The sequence below is a fragment of the Thalassophryne amazonica genome, chromosome 13 (genome assembly GCF_902500255.1).
Source record: "Thalassophryne amazonica chromosome 13, fThaAma1.1, whole genome shotgun sequence".
NCBI classification, from domain to species: domain Eukaryota; kingdom Metazoa; phylum Chordata; class Actinopteri; order Batrachoidiformes; family Batrachoididae; genus Thalassophryne; species Thalassophryne amazonica.
In genome coordinates, this window is record NC_047115.1 from 22,210,176 (window position 1) to 22,236,222 (window position 26,047).

Here is a 26,047-nt window from a genome sequence, read left to right on the forward strand (position 1 = left end):
ATCTGCAACATATTTCTGCAGACATTGAAAGAGCTGAGCCTTCTGAGGAAGTACAGTCAGCTCTGACATTTCTTATGCACAGCATCTGTGTTTACAGTCCAGTTGTTTGTTGTCTATGTGGACATCCATGTACCTGCAGCATAATGTCCACCTCTGTTATATTGATGGTAACTCGGTTCAAACTGGTCTTCCATCTTCTGAAGTCCACCACCAGCTCTTTAGTCTTAGATACGTTGAGCTGCAGGTGGTTGAGTCCGTACCACTCCACAAACCTGTCCACCACACTCCTGTACTTATCTATCTGCCGCAGCCAGGTGAATAGTGAGAGTCAAATTGGCATTCTCAAGCCATTGGGGTCCTCAACACTGAGGCACCCGCATGCTGGATCATGCCCCAACAAACACGCCACATGGCCAAAATCCCATAGCTGATGTTTTTTCACAGCACAAGTGATAGCTCTGATCTTTGTTTCCCTAAGTAAGTGTTCCTTTGACACAAAGTCTTTCCACTGGTACCCAAGGATTCTTACCAAAGACATCTAGTTGTCACTTTAGGCCACTGGTTAGCATCAAAGTCTCACAACCATATAGTAAGACAGGAAGCACCAGGACCATAAAGATATGGACCGTCATTCTCCAGCAGCAATGCTGGCATCTCCAAATTCCTGTCTACCAACCTCATGACTCCATAAGATCTTCCCAGGTGTCTATTGATCTCTGTGGCAGAGACCCCAGAAACACTTAACACTCATTGGTTGTCTATAAAAAACAACCTTTCACTATAGCTTTCAATCTGTTCTCAGCACTAGAGCAATGGTATCTACAGTATGATGAAGGCTAAACTGATCGAAAGTACGAGTGTATACAAGTTAAGCTCTCTGCTAGACTCACAATAATTATACTACATTTCATTTACTCTGCAGAACATTGGTGGCTTAAACAGACTTAAAAGTAGCAATATTGTGGTAACATTAGTTCACATTACAGCTGTAACTGCTGATAACTATTAAATTAATCAACCAACAACTATTTTAATTGATAACATTGATCAGTCATTTTGAGTTTTTTTTTTAAATGTAAAATTCTTTGGTTTCAGCTTCTTAAAGTAAGTTGTTTCCAATTAAATTTAGCAAAAGATGGCCTTTTCCCGACAGCCACAGCAAAATTCAGGCAATTTTAATCAAACACAAGCTGGGAGATACCACCTCTAGAGCAACTCAATGCATCCACAAAGTAATGGAGAACATGTACAGAGCTGGTCCCTGAAGACCAAATTTGAGATCCACTGTTTGCTAATAAATTTCAGTCAGAGAGAGACCATTCTGGTACTATGTCCAAAAATATATTCTTTTCTACTTTTTGTAATTGTAAACCATTGCATTAGCATAATTTCTCCATATTACAATTTAAGGATCAGTATTTCATATGCTGGAAAGATTAGCTGTTGTCACCCATCGGAAAAAAAATGTTGGCAAGTGGCAACACAAGACTATAAAGTCCACTCTGGAGCTCGATTCCTGGACGTTAGCCACTATTCACTAACCTGCTGGCCCAAATTAGACAAACTCATTCCAGCTGAACTTGCCTCCTTCAATCAGCCCAAAGCCTACTTGAACCGGCCCACAATACCTCAAGCTATCAGACTGTGCAATACTGTTTAGTCTAATCTATGTGCAGTATGTATGTAGCACACTGAACCATAAAATCTGTTTTAGTTCAATCAGTAGCAAAGACATAAATGAAAAGTTCAGACATAGATGCTTGTTTTAATATGTTATTAGCAGACAGCACATACAGTTATATGCAAAGGTTTGGGCACCCCTGATAATTTTCATGATTTTCCTTTATAAATCATTGGTTGTCTGGATCAGAAATTTCAGTTAAATATATCATATAGCAGACAAACACACTGATATATGAGAAGTAAAATGAAGTTTCTAGTATTTACAGAAAGTGTGCAATAAACAAAATTGGGCAGGCGCATAGATTTGTAGGCCACGGTTCCCTTACGCCACGGTGCCTCCGACACCCCAGTGTGCAGGAGTCGCTGCAGCCAGATTATTCGCTCGCCCCTTCGATAACATTTATTCTTTTTGTTATGATGAATTCTGGGGAGGCGTATGTGGTGAACATTCAACACGTAACCGGCACAATTCACCATACCAAGAGTGATTCCTGTTTGGGATGTGATAACACGCTCAGATGCGCGAAATGCATACCAAACTGTTACCACTTGTAGTTATAGTGTGTCCCCTGTTCTGCATGTGTTAACATGCTGAGGTGTGAATATTGATGTTTCTTGTCTCGGCCCCTGTATGGGCAATGGGAAATGCTTATTCCTGCTATGCATATGACAAGCTGTCTCAGCCCCTGTAGTGCTTTTCCTGTCAGTACTCCTGTGAGGTTAATGGGTGAAGCCGATCTGTTTAAAAAAATCTGTGAATTGCATGAAAAAAAGATAAAGTGACACGCCGTTGCGCTGTCGAAATGGGAAACTGTTGCTCCTTTTTTCCTCCATCGCAATTTCCACACACCGATATAAACTTGTGTCCAACATTCACTTTAATAACAACTGAAAATACTACAACACTAGGAAAGTTGTGAAGACATAAATTTCTGAGAATATTGAGTATAGGAATGCGTCAGTTTAGCCAAACCGTGATCAAATGCTTGAGGTCAGCTCTGTGATTATGTCCAAACTAATCTCATCACTCAACCTCAGCCCTGCTCTCCAGTGCGCTCCAGATTTTCCCACTGCAGTGATCAGCGCTCCATTCATTGATCCTTTCATGCAATTATCTAAGACTGTCTCAGTTATTGGTTCATTCATTCCACTGTCCATTAATCCGCCCCTTTGTTTATGTGGCTTTTACACGGATTCTTCCTGCCACATACTGCTCATTTCTTATTTATTGACTGGGTTTGCAGAGTTCTAGAACTGCAGGCCTTTTACAGCATTCTGTGCTTTTTAGCTATTTGTGCTGACAAGGTCATAGAGAAAAGCTTAAAATCAGGTGAGTGGCACTGGTCATGAAATTAAGCACATGAAGAAAACATGACTGTATTTCGGTCAAATGTAGTGTAATACAATTTAAAGTTTCAGAAATACGCAAAATCATAAACTCTGCCCTGTTAGTGGGTATTTGGAGAAGAGTGCTTTATGTTTCCCTTTATTCTTCATGAACACGTTTCGTGGTTTTATAGAGGGTCTAGTGTTCTATGAATGGAGTGGATGCACTCTGCTGTTCATTTCTTCATTTATTTATTTACACTGGATGCTCATTCATCACATCCTCCTGCATGCTGAGGTTACTTGCTAACAAAAACACTCACTCACTCACTTACTCATCTTTAACCGCGTATACAAATTGAGGGTCACGGGGGCTGGAGCCTATTCCAGCAGTCATAGAAGGTGAGGCGTTATACACCCTGGACAGGACATCATGTCTGTCACAGGACCAGATATAGACAAACAAACACACGCACACCTATGGACAATTTAAAGCATTCAATCCACCTAACCTACGTGTCTTTTGGATGCGGGAGAAAGCCGGAGCATCCGGAGAGAACCCACGCAAACACAGGGAGAACACGCAAACTCCACACAGAAAGGCCACAGGTGGGAATCGAACCCATGACCTTCTCATTGTGAGGCAACAGTGCTAACCACTAAGCCACCGTGCTGCCCTAACAAAAACAAAAAACACAAGAATTTTGTTTGGATCAAGTTCCAACCTCTGGTACTGAAGAATTAAGCCACCACTGAAGTCCCAAAAACCTGCATTTCCTTCAACAGCCACTTGAGGTTCACTCTAAAAGTGAGTGAATCTCTATAGAACTCCATATAAAATGTTTACCAGCCTGGTACAAAAACAATTTTCGCGTCTACAGCTAGTTTCCCTATTCATGACAACTGTACAAGGATGGAATTTTTATGGAGCTCATCTGTAGTACTATTTTAAGCTGTAAAGTTATGACTAAAACTGAGTGACAGCAAGTGCTACAGTAGGAGAGACTGCTAGCTGCTGTGAACTTAGTGTTTGTCCTTTGTCAGAATTTGACACAATTCGGCTTGTTTCAAGGTTAATTGTACTAACTGACCATTTAAGGAGTCTGTGCAAAAGTATTTCTGTTAAGTGACATTTTAGAATGATTTAATTTGAATTTTAGCACGAATAGCATGAATTAGCAGGTATGAATGAATGAATGAATTTTATTCGGCAGTACCGATGGCTTGGTGATATGAGGCTATATCCTGGTGTTTGCATGCGATCAGGTCAAGATCCTGTGTGAAATGCAACAACTCTTTTCAATACAACATCTAAACTTTGAAGTCCGTTTCCTGTCCAATTCTTTTTTGAGGTCTCACCGTGATAAAAGAACCTAACAGAAATGGTGTTTCTGCCCAGTTAACAGTGAGACTTGGTGAATTCTGAGGCCTTGAGGCCTACTTACCGATTCGGGACGGCTGATTCTTCAACACTGAACTTCGTGGCCACATTTCAAGGTAAGCAGAAACCTTTTCTAAATTTCTGCCGAGCTCAGGCTCGTACATTGTTCAGTGTTAATTGGAATATAATATATAAGATATACCTTACTGAATTTTCATAGTTCTTAATACCTGCACCCAAGCCACCTATTACAACCCAGTCTGCAAAAATATGGATTAATCAATCACCCAAAACAATATTACCTGGCCTGTTAGCCTACTTTGAGATAGATGGGAGTGTTGGGGCTTTATTCATCCCACCCAGCTCTTGCCCACGCTCCATACCTTTACAGGTTGGCCAGGGGTTATTCAGACTCCAACACTGCCAAGATGGTGACATCTGGACCTGCCCCATTTCAGCTTCAAACTCACTCATCAGAAAACCTATCGGGTGATGTCACGGAGGTTTTGTTCAGTATATATGTATACAGTTCATTCTTTATACAAGTATTAAGATTTTTATAATAACAATGTTGGTGCAAGCTTAAGGTTATCTAACCTTTGTTTTACTGAATATCTTTCCAATATTATATTGTGATTGGAAACCAAACTGACGTGATCTGTTTTGTGACTGTATTACCCATCTGTGTCTCATTTTGCATTTGTACCTACTGGTTGTCCATCCCTTCCATACCATACTGTGTTTTCTCTATCTGTCACATACTATCTGTCTGTCTGCCCGTCTTTGCAGTGCTGTTTGTCTGTAGGGTCTGTTTATGCTGTGCTGTCGGTCAGTCTGGCTGTCTGCCACTGTGCGCAGTGTAGAGTGAGTCATTCTTAAGACAAAAGAGACAGTTTGTAAAGCCACATTAGAGCTTACACTTCCTCCGGATGTGCACGAGGATGCCATTCATAACAAAGCCTGCACTGTCTTCCTGTCTGCTGCCACCCTGTGCATGCATGTGAGTTTCATTAAGGCATGGGACAGAAAATGAAGCACAGGGAGAGCGGAGAGAAATAACAGGGCAGATGGAGGGACAACTGCAAAAATCAGGGGTCAATTCTTTTTGGGTGCTCTAAAGCAGAGACGGTTAGAGATGAGGAAGAGTGGCGGAGGAGAGGAGAATGGCGACACAGCAGACAGTGGTGGCAGAGGCGGCAGCAGCGGATGGTGATTGATATCAGAAATCTGGCACTGCCACCTGATCCAGCCAGCCAGCCTCTAGCAACAGCGAACTCACTGAACTCACAGAGCCAAAATGGCTGCCTTACTGCATTGCACCCAGTGAACCCACAGGACCCCAATGATAGCCAATATACTCTACACTGATCAGAGGATGACACATTTATTCTGAAAACAATTTCAGATGTGAAGCTACAAGAAAGAGCAAAAGAAGAGTCTTAAATCTAAAGCTGAACTGCAACCAATCACCAATACCATTATTGATTCATCAAACTCTTCCCCGAACCACAAAGTCTTTGCTATTTTACAGGTGTTTCAAACTTTTTCAAACGTTTCAGAACAATGTTTTCAGTTTGCAAGGAGTCATTTGCAATTCAAATGGAAAGTTATGGTATCGTCCCCATGCACATGTTCTAACCATCATTTAATTACAGTTTTACTTTCCCATTCTGCTGTGTATTTCATCCCATATTTGGCAGTTGAGCAGGCACCATGTTTCTCCCTGTGGCTCCAAGCTGAAGTTCTCATCTCACATGAAGGAGGGCACTGCATCCAGCAGGTGGCAGAAATCTCTATGGGGCATTATATAGGCTAAACAATTTTGCTGTTTTGACTGATCTGCTGCATTACAGTATGCCAAATTTTAACTGGATCACCCTCATTACGTGCATTTTTATAGTGAAGACATACAACATTATAGCATTTCTTGTTTTTGAGTTACTGCTTTCACAACCTGGCTGTGATGGACTAACCCACCCACTCATCTATATTTTTCCTGTTCAAGCCCTACACCATTTCCACTGTAGGGAACACGTCTAAAAAAGGATACTCTTTTTATGGTGCTATAAAACAGGTACAGCAGTTAATCTTCAGATTGACTTAAACTGTTTGAATCACCAAATCACCACACCATCTCTAATAATAAGCAACGATTAGAACAAAATCAAGCAAGGATGTATCAAGTGACAGGGATGGACACAGATGTCAGATTTTTTATAAAGACATATTGAATATTTAATGGGGCCACTTCCTGTGTCTTTGATGGATATGGATGTGATTTACGCCAATATGGATATGGATGTGATTCCCTATTCAAACATGACATCACTGTTAAAACATTACAGCAAACCCATATGCATGCTAAGGCTAGTGGAATCGACATTGTTAATATTAACATTTTTAAATGACCAGTGATGACATAATCCTGTTTGCAACCAACTAACCAACAAACAAAAGCCAAAAAAAAACAATCTCTTGTACAAATAAAATTTAATGTGAAGAAATATATTGTGTACTTTCACTATTTAAAACTGCTTAGTGAAAATTAGAATTATTATGATTTCTCCATTTCTCTGCAGTTCATAATGTAGCACTATCAATTACTGTAAATACAATTAATGATCAAAATCTTACACCCCCCCCCCCGGTCACACATAGCCGGAATCATGCAGAGTGACGTCAGATTTATGAATTGGCACACATCCAAAAGGTGTCGGATTTCATGTCCAAAACATTCTGACAGCCATCTGTAGAAGTCGACACAGTTAGTCAAAATCGGCAGATGGCCCCAAGTGTGATGCACATGTTCATAATTCTCTGGGCGCCATCGAGATGGGACACGAATCCAACAGCGATCCATGTGTAATCTGACGATAATTTGACCACAATTTACATATTCTGAGAGCATCAAAACAGCATTTGAAACAATCTGATCACAGTTGATTGAGCTCTGACATTGATGGGCGAATGAGGTGAGGTGGGCTTCATAGATAATTGGCAAAGCTTCTGGGGAAAACCTGGTCTTGTTAGGAGAGACGGCATCCATCCCACTTTGGATGGATCAGCTCTCATTTCTAGAAATCTGGCCAATTTTCTTAAATCCTCCAAACCGTGACTATCCAGGGTTGGGACCAGGAAGCAGAGTTGTAGTCTTACACACCTCTCTGCAGCTTCTCTCCCCCTGCCATCCCCTCATTACCCCATCCCCATAGAGACGGTGCCTGCTCCCAGACTACCAATAACCAGCAAAAATATATTTAAGCATAAAAATTCAAAAAGAAAAAATAATATAGCACCTTCAACTGCACCACAGACTAAAACAGTTAAATGTGGTCTATTAAACATTAGGTCTCTCTCTTCTAAGTCCCTGTTGGTAAATGATATAATAATTGATCAACATACTGATTTATTCTGCCTTACAGAAACCTGGTTACAGCAGGATGAATATGTTAGTTTAAATGAGTCAACACCCCCGAGTCACACTAACTGTCAGAATGCTCGTAGCACGGGCCGGGGCGGAGGATTAGCAACAATCTTCCATTCCAGCTTATTATTTAATCAAAAACCCAGACAGAGCTTTAATTCATTTGAAAGCTTGACTCTTAGTCTTGTCCATCCAAATTGGAAGTCCCAAAAACCAGTTTTATTTGTTATTATCTATCGTCCACCTGGTCGTTACTGTGAGTTTCTCTGTGAATTTTCAGACCTTTTGTCTGACTTAGTGCTTAGCTCAGATAAGATAATTATAGTGGGCGATTTTAACATCCACACAGATGCTGAGAATGACAGCCTCAACACTGCATTTAATCTATTATTAGACTCTATTGGCTTTGCTCAAAAAGTAAATGAGTCCACCCACCACTTTAATCATATCTTAGATCTTGTTCTGACTTATGGTATGGAAATAGAAGACTTAACAGTATTCCCTGAAAACTCCCTTCTGTCTGATCATTTCTTAATAACATTTACATTTACTCTGATGGACTACCCAGCAGTGGGGAATAAGTTCATTACACTAGAAGTCTTTCAGAAAGCACTGTAACTAGGTTTAAGGATATGATTCCTTCTTTATGTTCTCTAATGCCATATACCAACACAGTGCAGAGTAGCTACCTAAACTCTGTAAGTGAGATAGAGTATCTCGTCAATAGTTTTACATCCTCATTGAAGACAACTTTGGATGCTGTAGCTCCTCTAAAAAAGAGAGCTTTAAATCAGAAGTGCCTGACTCCGTGGTATAACTCACAAACTCGTAGCTTAAAGCAGATAACCCGTAAGTTGGAGAGGAAATGGCGTCTCACTAATTTAGAAGATCTTCACTTAGCCTGGAAAAAGAGTCTGTTGCTCTATAAAAAAAGCCCTCCGTAAAGCTAGGACATCTTTCTACTCATCACTAATTGAAGAAAATAAGAACAACCCCAGGTTTCTTTTCAGCACTGTAGCCAGGCTGACAAAGAGTCAGAGCTCTATTGAGCTGAGTATTCCATTAACTTTAACTAGTAATGACTTCATGACTTTCTTTGCTAACAAAATTTTAACTATTAGAGAAAAAATTACTCATAACCATCCCAAAGACGTATCGTTATCTTTGGCTGCTTTCAGTGATGCCGGTATTTGGTTAGACTCTCTCTCTCCGATTGTTCTGTCTGAGTTATTTTCATTAGTTACTTCATCCAAACCATCAACATGTTTATTAGACCCCATTCCTACCAGGCTGCTCAAGGAAGCCCTACCATTATTTAATGCTTCGATCTTAAATATGATCAATCTATCTTTGTTAGTTGGCTATGTACCACAGGCTTTTAAGGTGGCAGTAATTAAACCATTACTTAAAAAGCCATCACTTGACCCAGCTATCTTAGCTAATTATAGGCCAATCTCCAACCTTCCTTTTCTCTCAAAATTCTTGAAAGGGTAGTTGTAAAACAGCTAACTGATCATCTGCAGAGGAATGGTCTATTTGAAGAGTTTCAGTCAGGTTTTAGAATTCATCATAGTACAGAAACAGCATTAGTGAAGGTTACAAATGATCTTCTTATGGCCTCGGACAGTGGACTCATCTCTGTGCTTGTTCTGTTAGACCTCAGTGCTGCTTTTGATACTGTTGACCATAAAATTTTATTACAGAGATTAGAGCATGCCATAGGTATTAAAGGCACTGCGCTGCGGTGGTTTGAATCATATTTGTCTAATAGATTACAATTTGTTCATGTAAATGGGGAATCTTCTTCACAGACTAAAGTTAATTATGGAGTTCCACAAGGTTCTGTGCTAGGACCAATTTTATTCACTTTATACATGCTTCCCTTAGGCAGTATTATTAGACGGTATTGCTTAAATTTTCATTGTTACGCAGATGATACCCAGCTTTATCTATCCATGAAGCCAGAGGACACACACCAATTAGCTAAACTGCAGGATTGTCTTACAGACATAAAGACATGGATGACCTCTAATTTCCTGCTTTTAAACTCAGATAAAACTGAAGTTATTGTACTTGGCCTCACAAATCTTAGAAACATGGTGTCTAACCAGATCCTTACTCTGGATGGCATTACCCTGACCTCTAGTAATACTGTGAGAAATCTTGGAGTCATTTTTGATCAGGATATGTCATTCAAAGCGCATATTAAACAAATATGTAGGACTGCTTTTTTGCATTTACGCAATATCTCTAAAATCAGAAAGGTCTTGTCTCAGAGTGATGCTGAAAAACTAATTCATGCATTTATTTCCTCTAGGCTGGACTATTGTAATTCATTATTATCAGGTTGTCCTAAAAGTTCCCTAAAAAGCCTTCAGTTAATTCAAAATGCTGCAGCTAGAGTACTGACGGGGACTAGAAGGAGAGAGCATATCTCACCCATATTGGCCTCTCTTCATTGGCTTCCTGTTAATTCTAGAATAGAATTTAAAATTCTTCTTCTTACTTATAAGGTTTTGAATAATCAGGTCCCATCTTATCTTAGGGACCTCGTAGTACCATATCACCCCAATAGAGCGCTTCGCTCTCAGACTGCAGGCTTACTTGTAGTTCCTAGGGTTTGTAAGAGTAGAATGGGAGGCAGAGCCTTCAGCTTTCAGGCTCCTCTCCTGTGGAACCAGCTCCCAATTCAGATCAGGGAGACAGACACCCTCTCTACTTTTAAGATTAGGCTTAAAACTTTCCTTTTTGCTAAAGCTTATAGTTAGGGCTGGATCAGGTGACCCTGAACCATCCCTTAGTTATGCTGCTATAGACGTAGACTGCTGGGGGGTTCCCATGATGCACTGTTTCTTTCTCTTTTTGCTCTGTATGCACCACTCTGCATTTAATCATTAGTGATCGATCTCTGCTCCCCTCCTCAGCATGTCTTTTTCCTGGTTCTCTCCCTCAGCCCCAACCAGTCCCAGCAGAAGACTGCCCCTCCCTGAGCCTGGTTCTGCTGGAGGTTTCTTCCTGTTAAAAGGGAGTTTTTCCTTCCCACTGTAGCCAAGTGCTTGCTCACAGGGGGTCGTTTTGACCGTTGGGGTTTTACATAATTATTGTATGGCCTTGCCTTACAATATAAAGCGCCTTGGGGCAACTGTTTGTTGTGATTTGGCGCTATATAAAAAAAAATTGATTGATTGATCAGTCACAGCAAAGCCTGCCGACATGTTTCACGTTTGTCCACCTCCACTGGACCCCAGGCAGGGAGGGCGGAGGATATGCTAGTCATGTAATAACATGTATATGGCAGTGTGCGCGTGTCAGAGGCTCGGTGCGGCACCCAGTAACGCAGCTGAACTGGGATGTCACCACTGTAACGCAGGCATTATTACACGTAATGCACGTATTATTACACGTTCAGTGCCCAAGTCTGTAGCAGGTATGATGTGGAAATGTTTGTCCAGCACATGATGACATAAATAATCATGTAACTCACCTCCGGTACCCCGTGTTCCACAGCGCAGACAGCTGGTCCCTTTCACTCCGCTGTGCTGTGTGCTGTCGATCAGATGACAAAAGCATAATCCATCTCTGATATAATTAAATCCCATGTGAAGCGCTGTCCCGCGCCAATAATCCAAGTGCAGTTGTGTTAAGATGCGTATCAAGTAAAATGACACCAAAAAAGACTTAAAAAAAGAGAAAAGAGAAAGTCCATTAGCGCCGTCTGAAAGTTGCACACATGTGGGAAGTTGGCGCACTGACAGCACAAATCAGCAGCAATTAGGAGTCCAGTTGGACATGTGTGCGCCCCACGTGTGCACGCAGAGTGGCTGGTAGTGTTTATGAACACATATACACACAGCTGAGTGAACATTTCGACCACACACTCGTACACTATGCTGCACACGTGCGTGCGCAAGCGCAGCAGCTCCTTCAGCCACTGTGAACACACGCGCGCAGCTGAGTGGACACACACTCATCACTCGAATCATCTGTTCTACTCATGTACGCGCGCACTCCGTCATGTGAGATACACACTGATGAGAGGTCAGTTTAACCCTGGGAATGTGAGGACGAGCAGAGATTTGATTGTGTGGGTGAGTGAGTGAGTGAGTGAGTGAGTGAGTGACAGCTCCAATGTCGTGCCGTCTGACAGCAGTCTGTGTCATCTGACTGTTGTCTGAAATATGTTTGGGCTGTATTCTGCAGATGTGCATGAGACAGTCCAGATGCATTTGAGCCACGGCTGGCCACACCTCTTTTTCTGCCAACGCGTCGGATTATGAAAATATTTGCCGTGTCGGAATGGCTCCCCAACATTCTTGCTATGTGTGACGAGGGCTTTATGATTCCAGCACGTTAAAGCACATAAGCCTGAAAACATTTTGTACCGTTCAAAATTCTTGAGATTGCATGATGAATCAAAATTTGCAAAAGGAGTGTGTACAATCTGTGTGTGATTGCTTAAATCCTCCTTTGAGACAACAATTTGTTGGTTTTCCCAAAGCGTGTCAGTAGACTTGTTCCACTTTGACATGGCGTATCTCATCTAATTAGTAGCTTTGCAGTGAATGACTTCTGGGGCCCGGATGTGTCAAAAGAAAGATGACACAGGTCCTCTCCCCATCTCTCTCCTTCAGTGTTTCTCCTCCTCTCCTACCTCCTGGCCATCTGTTGTGCTGACTGCCGTGCAGATAGATGCTGCTGGAGGTAACAGCAGCCTCGACAGCAGCGGCTGGCTGTGACCTCCGTGGCCTCGCAGGGGCTGACAGAAGGTAAACTACTGGCCCGGGCGGAAATGAACTGGAGTTCACCTCAAATTCACATTTTAAAGGTGCAATAAATCAGCCTTGTAGCGTCTGCTGACTGAAAGAGGAGCAAAAGCCGACTCTCTGCCCCAAAACAGGTTTTTTTGCAGAGCAAATGTGTTACTGCTGCATGCAACCAGCAAAATATGCTGCAGGTCTTCACCTGTGGTTAACATCCATCTGATCATTTATGTCTTAAATCAGTAGACCAACATGACACTTTGTTGCCTGATATGTGTCAGTGAAATGAGTGAGCGGTCTTAACCAGACGAATGGTGACTTTTCATGATTCCCAGCTGTCTATCCCTGATGTAAGGACTTAGCAAGAATGAACACGAATCAAGCCGAATCAGGCGGAATGTTAATAAACAAAATTCAAGCCATATATGGGAGGGAATATGAAGTGAAGAAGCGAGCTGTCCGAGTACTCAGACTGCACGTCGACCCATGCACATGCATACGCATTAGCCTCCGAAGGCAGTACAAATGTAGGTGGAACACATTAGGATTACCTAAACAGCTGTCAGAATGCAGTGACAATATGACAAATGTACTTACAATGTCGTACAAGTGAGGTCCAATTGCGAGTCGAAGAAATATATTGCAGCAGCACTCGAGGTCCACTCGTGATGCATTCAGGCACAGTCGGGATTCGACATGGAGGATCATTTCGAACTGCCCCCGAACTCAATTAGAATGCTTAGAATGCCATATTCATGCCATACAAATATTTAGAATGCAGTCAGATTGCGGTCAGTCTGCACTTTGACCACCGTTCGATATTTTTCCACCTTCAACGCACCTCAACAGTTGAATGCATGTGCTGTACATTTGGGCTGGCTGCATGACTGTGCTGACTGTTTAGACTGCTCTTTGAATGCTGTCTTGACGTTTTCAAATGCACCTCAACACTTCCTGAACGTGGGTCAAATTTACAGTCGGACGGCGTTCAGGCTCATTCAGCCTCTAGTGTAATGTTGTTCTGCTGCAGCCTGCCCTCCATCCAGGACTTATACCGATCCAGGACCAGGAAGCGAGTTGGTAACATCTAAGCAGACCCCTCACACCCTGGACATACACTATTTAAACTCCTCCCCTCTGATCGACGTTACAGAGCGCTGTACGTCAAAACAACCAGACACAGGAACAGTTTATTTCCACAGGCCATCACACTGATGAACAATTTAACCTGCCAAAAAACTCACTAATTCATATACCTCATATACAACTTAACTTCAATCTGTTTGGTTGTTTTCACTTTTTTTTCTCTTATTGCACATTTTATTTATTTTATTTACATTTCATTATTAGAAATTATTCAGTGTTTAGTGTATATTTATACATGCTGTACAGAGAGAAAGTGCAGCTCAAACTGAAGAAAGATTCCTTGTATTCTGTGGATATTTGGCGAATAAAAGCTATTCTGATTCTGATTCTGCCAAATTTGTACGTGTGGTTCCAAATAGTGACTAACAGGTGATAAAGTAGGAATTTTCAGTCAGCAACAGTCATTTTTATGTAGTAGTGATGAAAGGCTTCCTTTCTTCTCGCATGCATCAACATTTCCTATTGAGAGTCTTAAAGCTCAGCGTGAGCTGGTGATATGGGGTATTTAATTAAGAAAGATGTGATCAGCATCCACAGATGCATGCTATCTGAGCATGTGCATAATGGTTGGGTCCAAAAGGAATTCCTACAAATACATCAGTCACTTGGACCAGTCATGCTAATAGTTAGTTGTTTTTTTTCCAGCAAAGCAAGATAAATAATAAACAGAAACAAAAACACTAATTGCACACAGAAATGCAAACATCAGCTTCAGAATGCAGCCATGAAATGACTTGATGCGGTTTTCAATGAGAATCACAACACCAGGTAGTTGGATAGCCGGCCATCCGTTTTCTTAACCTGTTTATTCCCATTAAAGGTCATAGGGGGTGGAGCCTATCCCAGCCGTCACCAGGTAAGAAAGAGGTGGGGTTCCCTGCAGACAAGCCGTCAGTCTATTGCAGGGTGGTAGTCAAAATGACGCCTCGTCTCCAGCGAGGTGTCCAGGGGGCATCTGGAAAAGATGCCCAAGGCACCTCAACTGACTCCTTTCGATGTGGAGGAGCAGCGGCTCGACTCCGAGCTCCTCTCGAGTGACCGAGCTCCTCACCCTATCTCTAAGGGAGCGCCCAGCCACCCTGCGGAGGAAACTCATCTCGGCCGCTTGTACTCGCGATCTCGTTCTTTCGGTCATGAGCCAAATCTCATGACCATAGGTGAGGATCGGAACGTAGATCGATCGGTAAATCGAGAACTCTGCCCCCCTACTCAGCTCTCTCTTCACCACGACGGCCCGATACAGCGACCGCATCACTGCAGATGCTGCACCGATCCATCTATCGATCTCACGCTCCATCCGTCCCTCACTCGTGAACAAGACCCCGAGATACTTAAACTCCTCCACTTGAGGTAAGGACACTCCACCAACCTGAAGAGGGCAAAGCACCTTTTTCCGGTCGAGAACCATGGCCTTAGATTTGGAGGTGCTGATCTTCTTCCCGGACGCCTCACACTCGGCTGCAAACCGCCCCACTGGAAACAGGTTTGACTTACTACCGGCAATGCGAACCAAGCTCCTGCTGCGGTCGTACAGGGACCGGATAGCCCTTAGCAAAGGATCCCGGACCCCGTACTCCCGGAGCACCCCCCACAAGGTGCCCCGAGGGACACCGTCAAACGCCTTCTCCAGATCCACAAAACACATGTGGACTGGTTGGGCAAACTCCCATGAACACTCGAGCACCCGATGGAGCGTGTAGAGCTGGTCCAGTGTGCCGCGACCAGGACGAAAACCACACTGCTCCTCCTGAATCCGAGGTTCGACCATCGGTCGAATTCTCCTCTCCAGTACTCTGGAATAGACCTTACCGGGGAGGCTGAGGAGTGTGATCCCCTATAGTTGGAACACACCCCCCGGTCCCCCTTCTTAAACAGAGGGACCACCACCCCGGTCTGCCAATCCAGAGGCACTGTCCCCGATCGCCACGCGATGCTGCAGAGGCGTGTCAGCCAAGACAGTCCCACAACATCTAGAGACTTAAGGTACTCAGGACGGATTTCATCCACCCCAGGAGCCTTGCCACCGAGGAGCTTTCTAACCACCTCTGTGACTTCGGCCTGGGTAATGGATGAGTCCGCCTCTGAGTCCCCAGTCTCTGCTTCCTCTTCGGAAGACGTAACGATGGGATTGAGGAGATCCTCGAACTATTCCTTCCACCGCCCGACAACATCCCCAGTCAGGGTCAACAGCTCCCCACCTGCACCGTAAACAGTGCTAGTGGAGAGCTGCTTCCACCTCCCGAGGCGCCGGACGATTTGCCAGAATCTCTTCGAGGCCGACCAATACTCCTCCTCCATGGCCTCCCCGAACTCCTCCCAGACCCGAGTTTTTGCCTCTGCAACCACACGGGCTGCGGCAAGCTTGGCCTGTCGGTACCTGTCAGCTGCCTCCGGGGTCCCACCTACCAACAAAGATAAGTAGGACTCCTTCTTCAGCTTGACGGCATCCCTTACTTCCGGTGTCCACCACCGGGTTCGGGGATTGCCGCCACGACAGGCACCAGAGACCAGGTGGTGATAAGTCGACAGTTCTGCCCCTCTCTTCACTCGAGTGTCCGAGACACATGGCCGAAGGTCAGATGATACGACTACAAAATCGATCATCGACCTCCGGCTCAGGGTGTCCTGGTGCCACGTGCACTTATGGACACCCTTGTGCTCGAACATGGTGTTCGTGATGGACAAACTGTGACTAGCACAGAAGTCCAACAACTGAACACCACTCGGGTTCAGATCGGGGAGGCCGTGCTTCCCGATCACCCCCCTCCAGGTCTCACTGTCGCCGCCCACGCGGGCGTTGAAATCCCCCAGGAGAACAATGGAGTCCCCAGTCGGAGCGCTATCTGGTACCCCTCCTAGGGACTCCAAGAAGGTCGGGTACTCTGCACTGCCGCTCGGCCCGTACACCGAGACAACGGTGAGAGACCTGTCCCCGACCTGAAGGCGTAGGTACGCGACCCTCTCGTTCACTGGAGTGAACTCCAACACATGGTGACTGCGCTGGGGAGCAATAAGCAATGCGACCCCAGCTCTCCGCCTCTCCCCGTGGGCAACGCCAGAAAAATGAAGTGTCCAGCCCCTCTCCAGGAGTTGGGTACCAGAGCCCAAGTTGTGCGTGGAGGTGAGCCCGACTATCTCTAGTCGGTATCTCTCAACCTCCCGCACAAGCTCAGACTCCTCCCCCCCAGCGAGGTGACATTCCACGTCCCAGCAGCCAGGGGCTGTGAGCATGGACCGGGCCGTCGGGCCACCCGCCCTCGACCGCCACCCAATCCTCTCTGCACCCGACCCCCATAGCCCCCTCTGCAGGTGGTGAACCCACAGGAGGGCGGGCCCAGGTCGCTCTTTCGGGCTGAGCCCGGCCGGGCCCCATGGGCTAAGGCCGGACCACCAGGTGCTCGCGCGCGAACCCCAACCCCAGTCCTGGCTCCAGGGTGGGGCCCCGGCTCCGCCATACCAGTCGAAGTCTCGGTCCTTGATTTTTTATTGGTCAAGGAGGTTCTGAACTGCGCTTAGTCTGACCCGTCACCTAGGACCTGTTTGCCTTGGGAGACCCTACAAGGGGCACAAACCCCCAACAACATAGCTCCTAGGATCATCCGGGTACGCAAACTCCCCCACCATGATAAGGTGGCAGCTAGAGGGGGAGATGTAAATGTAGTAAATGAAGTAAATGTGCGTGGTTCAAAGAATAAAGAGTAATGTAGGCGTAGTGAAAAGAGTATTGCTTTTGATATCTTCGGCCACTGTCTCTGTTTCCGCGTGTGTAAAAATTAAAAGCACCTGCTTGCAGCAGCCATGTCTCCGCCCATTTATGGTGCTATTTGAACTTCAAACCAGATCTAAAAAAAAAAAAAAAAAAAAAAAAACTATGGCGACATCACAGAGGATTTGTCTAGTATACAGACCAAACATCCATGGGCTACCATTTATTTTACTTATTTGTTTTTGCCTACAATGCCAACACTCAGATCCACAGAGAATTCAAAAGAAAACACAGAAGTCCCCTGTCCTTTCAAATGACATGGACACCCTAAAAAAAACCCTGAGGATATGCCAAAGGACACTGAAAAATCAGTTATTAAGTAAATAAATATATAACTGCTGACTTGAATGAATGCCTTAAAAAGCTCAGAGAAGCACATTCATCATTTCTCTTTCATACAGAGATCTTTCAGACTTTATTCCTGGCCTCACTTTTCTTCATCTTCTAGTGTCTCTTTCTAATCTTCCACACATTCAGATTTTTCAGAGTTTTTCTTTCTGTATCTCTGACGTCATCTCAGTTGATTCAAACCCAAACAATAAGCACTATTTGCAGAAGAACTACAAAGTACACGGCCTTCCAAATGGTAAAAGGGCAAATAAATATAATCTAATTGACAAAAAGACTTAATGACGCTGCACGTGTCTAAGGTTTGCAACCACTCTCTATCTCTTCTGATTTTTTTCTTTTTTTACCTCCATTAAAGGCTAATGTTTTCACTGGTGCTTAAATGTCAGCAGGATAACTCAAACAGTAATGGACAGATTTCAATGTAATATGGTGAGTAGACAGATAATATTCTGGGAAACAGGTGATTCAAGTTTGGAGGTGATTCAGAATATATTCTGGAACTGAGATCTAAAAAGAGTGTTTGGCATATATGTGCAACTAACTCAAAACTTTATGAGAGCATACTGATAAAATTTGGTGAACAGACAGATAATGGCCTAAAAAAAAGAGGGATTTTATTTAAAATATATTCTGGAACATATGGGCAATTCTATAGCAATGGAATGACAATCAGGGCAAGTTTTTAATGGTGAGCTAAAATATGGCCAGATTTTGCTGTCATTGTAATTCTGTTTCCATAGAATTGTCCGTATGCGGCCTTGGCGTAGGTATGCACTCTGAATACCATCTAGTTTCTTTTTATTTCAGTAAAAGCTGTGTAATGACTAAGACTGCAGTCTCTGCTGTATCACGACCTGGACAGTGAGTCAGCACCCCGACCTTGCCCCCCACCCCCTCACCCCCATCTCTCTCTCTCTCTCTCTCACTCACTCTCTCCCTACAAACAGATAAAAAAATGGTTTGTTGTTTTGCTTTTTTTTTTGCATGTGCTGCAGACAAAATCCGCATTCCTGACACAAACAAACAGCCCCCAACCCCTCTCTCTCTCTATCATTCTCTCTCTGACAAACACTGGTAGCGCTGCGTCGTGACTGGGGGCGATGTGTTCCTCTTAATATGCACAGACGACTGTCTGAGGATCACAGTCGCATACGGGCGTTCACAAGAGCACACAGACAAAGATCCTCCCTTCTACTTCAGCAGGATGCAGCACGGACTGTATTAGCATGTGAGCAAGATCGTCCACATATGATATGTAAGGGGGGGAGACACCCTTTCTGCTATTCCATGTGTCATTGAGTTAGCCTACATTACCCAGAAAGGTTTCTGCTATGTGCATGTCACTTCCTGTAACAGTTTGTGTTACACATTCCTAGACACAGTCACGCAGTCAGGAGGATGATGCTCATTGGCCTAAAAATCCAGGAATCCCCCTTGTTCTACCACTGAGGCTCTATCACACACATGTATGACTACAAACTGCCGTTTAGCAAATAATGTTCAGTAACTTAGAAAAACCTGATTCTAAGAGTGCGCTGCAGTCAAATCTGTAATCGTCTCACATCCCCACAGAATCCTGCATTGCCTTTATTTCACTGCTTTCAGGTCAGCTTTGCTTCAGCTGCAGACGGCAGGTCACCTGCTGCAGCAACAACTCAAAAATCCTGACGCTACTTTTTCTGGCGGTCAGCTGCTGGAGCGCAAAGTTCACAGAACAAAACTGTGACTATTTGACAAAGAAAAAGTGAGGCAAGAACCTCATAACTATCTCTTCCAATGCAGCTCTTTGCACACGTTCTCGTCCATAAATGCCCCCACTTTTAACTGGCAGGGCTTTAGGTTACAATATAGGAAATAGGAACATGCCAGACACTGTCTATTTAACCTTCAGTAATATAACCAGCGTATGTGAGAATGTAAATCACTCCACACAGCAGAGACAAGTATACCATTCTTCAAGTAATGCAGTTTAAACTTCTTCATATTGTCAGAGGTTCTATGGATGCTCTTTGTTTTATTTACAACCCCTGGCAAAAATTATGGAATCACCGGCCTTGGAGGATGTTCATTCAGTTGTTTAATTTTGTAGAAAAAAAGCGGATCACAGACATGACACAAAACTAAAGTCATTTCAAATGGCAACTTTCTGGCTTTAAGAAACACTATAAGAAATCAGGAAAAAAAAAATTGTGGCAGTCAGTAACGGTTACTTTTTTAGACAAAACAGAGGGAAAAAAATATGGACTCACTCAATTCTGAGGAAAACATTATGGAATCACCCTGTAAATTTTCATCCCCAAAACTAACACCTGCATCAAATCAGATCTGCTCATTAGTCTGCATCTAAAAAGGAGTGCTCACACCTTGGAGAGCTGTTGCACCAAGTGGACTGACATGAATCATGGCTCCAACACAGAGAGAGATGTCAATTGAAACAAAGGAGAGGATTATCAAACTCTTAAAAGAGGGTAAATCATCACGCAATGTTGCAAAAGATGTTGGTTGTTCACAGTCAGGTGTGTCTAAACTCTGGACCAAATACAAACAACATGGGAAGGTTGTTAAAGGCAAACATACTGGTAGACCAAGGAAGACATCAAAGCGTCAAGACAGAAAACATAAAGCAATATGTCTCAGAAATCGAAAATGCACAACAAAACAAATGAGGAACGAATGGGAGGAAACTGGAGTCAACGTCTGTGACCGAACTGTAAGAAATCGCCTAAAGGAAATGGGATTTACATACAGAAAAGCTAAACGAAAGCCATCATTAACACCTAAACAGAAAAAAACAAGGTTACAATGGGCTAAGGAAAAGCAATCGTGGACTGTGGATGACTGGATGAAAGTCATATTCAGTGATGAATCTCGAATCTGCATTGGGCAAGGTGATGATGCTGGAACTTTTGTTTGGTGCCGTTCCAATGAGATTTATAAAGATGACTGCCTGAAGAGAACAAGTAAATTTCCACAGTCATTGATGATATGGGGCTGCATGTCAGGTAAAGACACTGGGGAGATGGCTGTCATTACATCATCAATAAATGCACAAGTTTACGTTGATATTATGTTTGGGGATGATGAAATCATTTTTCAAGATGATAATGCATCTTGCCATAAAGCAAAAACTGTGAAAACATTCCTTGCAAAAAGACACATAGGGTCAATGTCATGGCCTGCAAATAGTCCGGATCTTAATCCAATTGAAAATCTTTGGTGGAAGTTGAAGAAAATGGTCCATGACAAGGCTCCAACCTGCAAATCTGATCTGGCAACAGCAATCAGAGAAAGTTGGAGCCAGACTGATGAAGAGTACTGTTTGTCACTCATGACGTCCATGCCTCAGAGACTGCAAGCTGTTATAAAAGCCAGTGGTGCAACAAAATACTAGTGATGTGTTGGAGCATTCTTTTGTTTTTCATGATTCCATAATTTTTCCTCAGAATTGAGTGATTCCATATTTTTTTCCCTCTGCTTGGTCTAAAAAAGTAACCGTTACTGACTGCCACAATTTTTTTTCCTGATTTCTTATAGTGTTTCTTAAAGCCAGAAAGTTGCCATTTGAAATGACTTTAGTTTTGTGTCATGTCTGTGATCTGCTTTTTTTCTACAAAATTAAACAACTGAATGAACATCCTCCGAGGCCGGTGATTCCATCATTTTTGCCAGGGGTGTACAAATTAAGCAACTGATGAGGAAGATAAGCAGAAGATATGTGCACGTGACTCTGGCTCTAGGTTGAATGCATAAGCTTCTAACAGGTTTTATGCTGCAGGGACATCAGATTAAACAGTGGCAAAATCAGGATTGAGGATCACACACCTGAGTGGGAAGAAGACCAGGATGAAAGGGACACTCTGGGTGTGCAGCTGAGCACCTTGAATTGCAGCACGCTGACATCAGTGTGTGTATGAGTGAATGAGGCACCATTGTAAAGCACTTTGAGCATGTGCATCAGATGGAAAAGCGCTACAGAAATACCATCCATCTTTCAGGACCCCCAAATCCCATCTTTTCCCCCCATGCTTTGTTTGTGTTCATTAAGAGTCCTTCCCCATGATTATTATTTCCAAAAGCAACACCAAAACTATGACTTTTGGGAGTGCTGTTTATCACCTGTACAATCACAAAGGAGTGGGAACACAGCTGTCACAGATAACATCCTGCACTTGGGTGAAAGCATTCAAAGAACAGAATTTGTTAGGTATGCATTTGTGAAAGTGGCTTATTGCTCATCTTCCCCGATCAATCATGGAAGTTGTAAACAGGAAGTCTTATCCAAACCACCCCCTCCTTCGACTCCACCCCAACTAAACCCTCAGCCCCAGGTCATATGACTGAGTGACGCTGTCCTTTCATGTTTTATTTTTCTACAAACAACTGTGTTCAACAATATCTCACTGAGAGACAAAACTGGTCTGACAATAAGTTACACACCAGCACGTTATATACAACCTGAGCAGATTTTACTTACTGCCCCCCACACACACCCCCACCTACAACACAACCGGACTGAAGCACACAGAGGCTGAGCAAACATGCAGCCGACCAAGCTTGTACTAAACAGACACACACACACACATACACATCCATGTGGTCACACGCTCAGTCGCAAATACTCACATCCTCCCACCGGCACATGTGGACGGGCACAGCTAGGCCCAGATTCTAGACGCGAGGCGGGGAACGAGAGAGGAGAGAAGAGAGGACATACCGCATGTACTTACCGCGTTTCTGGAGCCATCCCTCTCTAACGATGGTGACATCGCTCATGGTTCCTTCACGCTGAGTCTGATGCCGCTACACGCCTGCTCCACAGAGAGAGAGGGAGGAGAGGAGGAGAGGAGAGAAAGAGAGGGAGAGGAGGAGAGTGGGGGGTGGCTCTCCCAGCCTCCGCGTCACTCTCCCTCCCTTCCTTCCTTTCTCGTTCACCCTCTCGTTTGCTCGCCCGCTCACACAGTCTGTCTCTCAGACGCACGCAGCGTGCATGTGTACGTTTTGCTTCTTGTTGTGGCTTGTCTCCCCGCCTCCCTCCCTTCTTCTTCTTCTTCTGCTTCTTCTTTTCCCTCTCTTCCTTTTCCTCCTCCTACTCTCTTGTTCTCTCCAGATCTTCCTCCTCACCAGCAATGACTCAGCCTGGAAGGAAGTGAAAGGAGGAAAAAAAAAAGAAAAAACATTTTCAAAACAAGGCAAGGATTCTGGATTTTCTTCCCCGTATTTCCCCTCCACAGCTCTTTTACACTTCCTGACAACAAGAAGGAAAAAAAAACGAGAAAGAAATAAAAACAAGTAATCATGAGGGCAAATGCACCTTTCATCCATGCAACCAGTTCACTGCTCTCTCTCCTGCTCACCGAAAATGGATGAATTAACGCTGAGCACTTGTTGAAGTCAGAGCTGACCTTGACTGCAAAAGCTGCATCTCATTCATTCACAGGCCTATTTTGTGGAGTATAAAAACATATCTAACTTTCTGAGCTCACTGTGAGTGCGTGGAGGTTGATCGTCTGTATGTGGGAGGGCATCTCAGGACTGGCGAAGGTTTGGCTATAAATAGCAGCGGCGGCGGTTAGGGATGCTCTCATACTCTCCCTCTCTCGCTGCCCAAATCTCTACACCTCTCTGTCATCTCACTCCTCCCCCTCCCTCACTCTCTCTCTCTGCAAAGCTGCTGTGTTCACCTCACATGCACCCTACTACAGTGTATTACACAACACGCAACAACAACACCATGCTGCTCGGCTTGAACGGAGCTCAGCACTACAGTTATTCGAGCAGTCGTGGCTATATTGATGGGGAGAAACCAAAAAAATATATGAAAAAAAAAAATCAGTATTCAGATCAGCTGCTGTCTGCACTGCTGCCAACTGCACTCACTCACATCATGAATCCGTGTAGTAATAATCTTGTTTTGCTTACAGTCTACAGCCACTTCAGTCTTCTATCCTCATTTTAGACCACTGAAGCTTGCGTTTGGTTTTAAAACATTTTCAGTTAAGTGCCCAGCCCTACTTCCTCCAGAAATACAAGGAGATTAGGGCAAAGGGGGACTGTGAACACCAGACCACTTGCTGTCAGACAAGAGTGGTAACAAGTGTACAGTCATACAACCATAAATAATAACTGTATGTATGTAATTCATACAACATCAACATTTATCTTGCAACACTAGCCCTCCATCCATATTAATCTGTGGTCCATCAAAGGAAAGAAATGGGGCACCTCTCCTTTCAAGAGTCATTCCAGTTTATATAACGGCAGAGTGGACCCTTGTCATTTGATTGGTGTTTTTCATCCCATTTGTGTTGCATTGCATTTAGAGTGCGGTTTGGTTCCATTTAAAGTGCAAATTTGGTTCCATACGTTTAGTACCATTGCACTCTACATACGCACGCACGTCCTCGTGAATGCGCCGCGTTGAATGGCATGTTCCAGCTTTCACCTCATGAAATATTCATACCATTGAACTAATAAACATTCATTATTTGTATATCATCTACAATAAAACTAAACTACCATAAATGTTCATTCAACTGTCCTAAACACAGGAGAAAAGACCCAACAAAATACACAATATCATGAGTGGTATTGTTTCAAGAAAGAGGTCTTCATAAGTGAATTACAATGGTTGTCTCTCTGCAGTAAATCAACAACCCATGCAAAGGCCAAAGATATACATTTTATAAGCCATGTGCATTTCTGGATTAAGGTTTAACATATCAGTATAATTAAAGGAATCTTAATTTAGTGCCACCTTTAATCTGGGTTAGTGCAGCCCAGATCACACTAAGTGTTAAGGACTGAAACACTGTCAACATTTATTAGCTGAAGGAGAAGAAAGCTGCAGATTGTCCAGACAGTGGCAACCCCCTTGTCACCAGGGCAGCTGTTGCTATGGCGATATCCAGTGCCACCATGAACCATCCACACCAGGGGAAACACCTGCCACACAAGACTTATTTCAAGCCAGAAAAGTGGCAAGGACAAGTGAAACTAGAACATTCACAGGGAGAGAGCATATTTCCACTGGGGTAATAAAAGTCGGTCATTATTACCTCCAACGGCCGACAAGAAATCTGACTTTAATCCCCATCAGAGACGTGTCGGGCAAGACACCTAAAGAATAAGTAAGTCCTGTACAGGCCGTGAAGCCACTCCGGCTGGTGCTTATCACCAGATACCACAGCACCAAGCGGATAAAAGTCTACAATTCCCCTTGGACATGATGCCAATCCATTGTATGGTACTTTTCCAGCCAAAGCTGGTACCCATTTATACCTGGGTGGTCTGGGACAATGTGGATAATATGTCTTGTCTAAGGACATAGAAAAGTAGCATCAAGCACAGACCTACAATCGAACCTGGGACTCTACACTCATAGTCCAACTTCGAATCCCAGAGTCACATGCTCTGTGTATACAATGAGATAAACTAAAACATTTTGAGAAAGATTTGGCCGCTCCAAAAAAACTAAAGATGTCTTCCCTTACTCAAGAACCATCTCCACACAAAATATCATAACCCTTAAGGACATCTTGACATCTACAAAAAGTGAAACAGGAACGATCACAAAACTTTCTGACCTCCTGTCAGTCAGCCAAGGAAATTGGAAGGAAGCTCAGATTAGGCCTAAATCATCTTATTTTGCAATGTTAAAACAATGAATTTAATATGGCCCTATAATGTTGTCACTAAGATTCAAGGAAATCTGCACTGTCATTACAAACCTGTTTTTCTTTTTTACAAAATATATTTTCTTACAGTTTGCTTTTTTGTAGTTGTGTCTCTTTATGTAGAGATACACCACAAAGAAAAAAAAAAGTAATCTCTTTCAGGCCACATAAACCTTGCCTTGTTATCCTGCACAACTTATACTCATTTTCTGAGTACTTTAAAGAGAAGCACAAAAGGTAATGAGTTCATCCTGCAACAGGGTTCTGCAACCAATTTGGCTGACACTTTTAATGACTTTTTAATTTGTCTTTTGAATATGCTATAAAATGCATTTTCCCCTCAACCATGCCCATCCCACTAAAAAAATCCTATGTTATATATCCTTGTTTTACAAATTTGACTTCAAAGCCAGACAAAAACAGGGCAAACCGTTAAATCCTACTGTTAATTGATGGAGGTTACTGAAACAGAATATACGAGGTCTGTCAATAAAGTAGCGGTCCTTTTTATTTTTTTCAAAAACTATATGGATTTCA

General features: G+C 43.4%; 1 protein-coding gene across 1 annotated transcript in view; it reads right to left on the minus strand.

Moving 5' to 3' along the window:
* Positions 1 to 26,047, minus strand: part of akt3a (v-akt murine thymoma viral oncogene homolog 3a) — a 120,642-nt gene that overhangs the window by 85,889 nt on the left and 8,706 nt on the right. The window contains exon 2 of the mRNA XM_034184589.1: positions 22,565 to 22,973. Coding sequence (XP_034040480.1) covers positions 22,565 to 22,610 — 46 coding nt within the window. The 5' untranslated portion in view covers positions 22,611 to 22,973. The remainder of the gene's footprint in view (positions 1 to 22,564; positions 22,974 to 26,047) is intronic.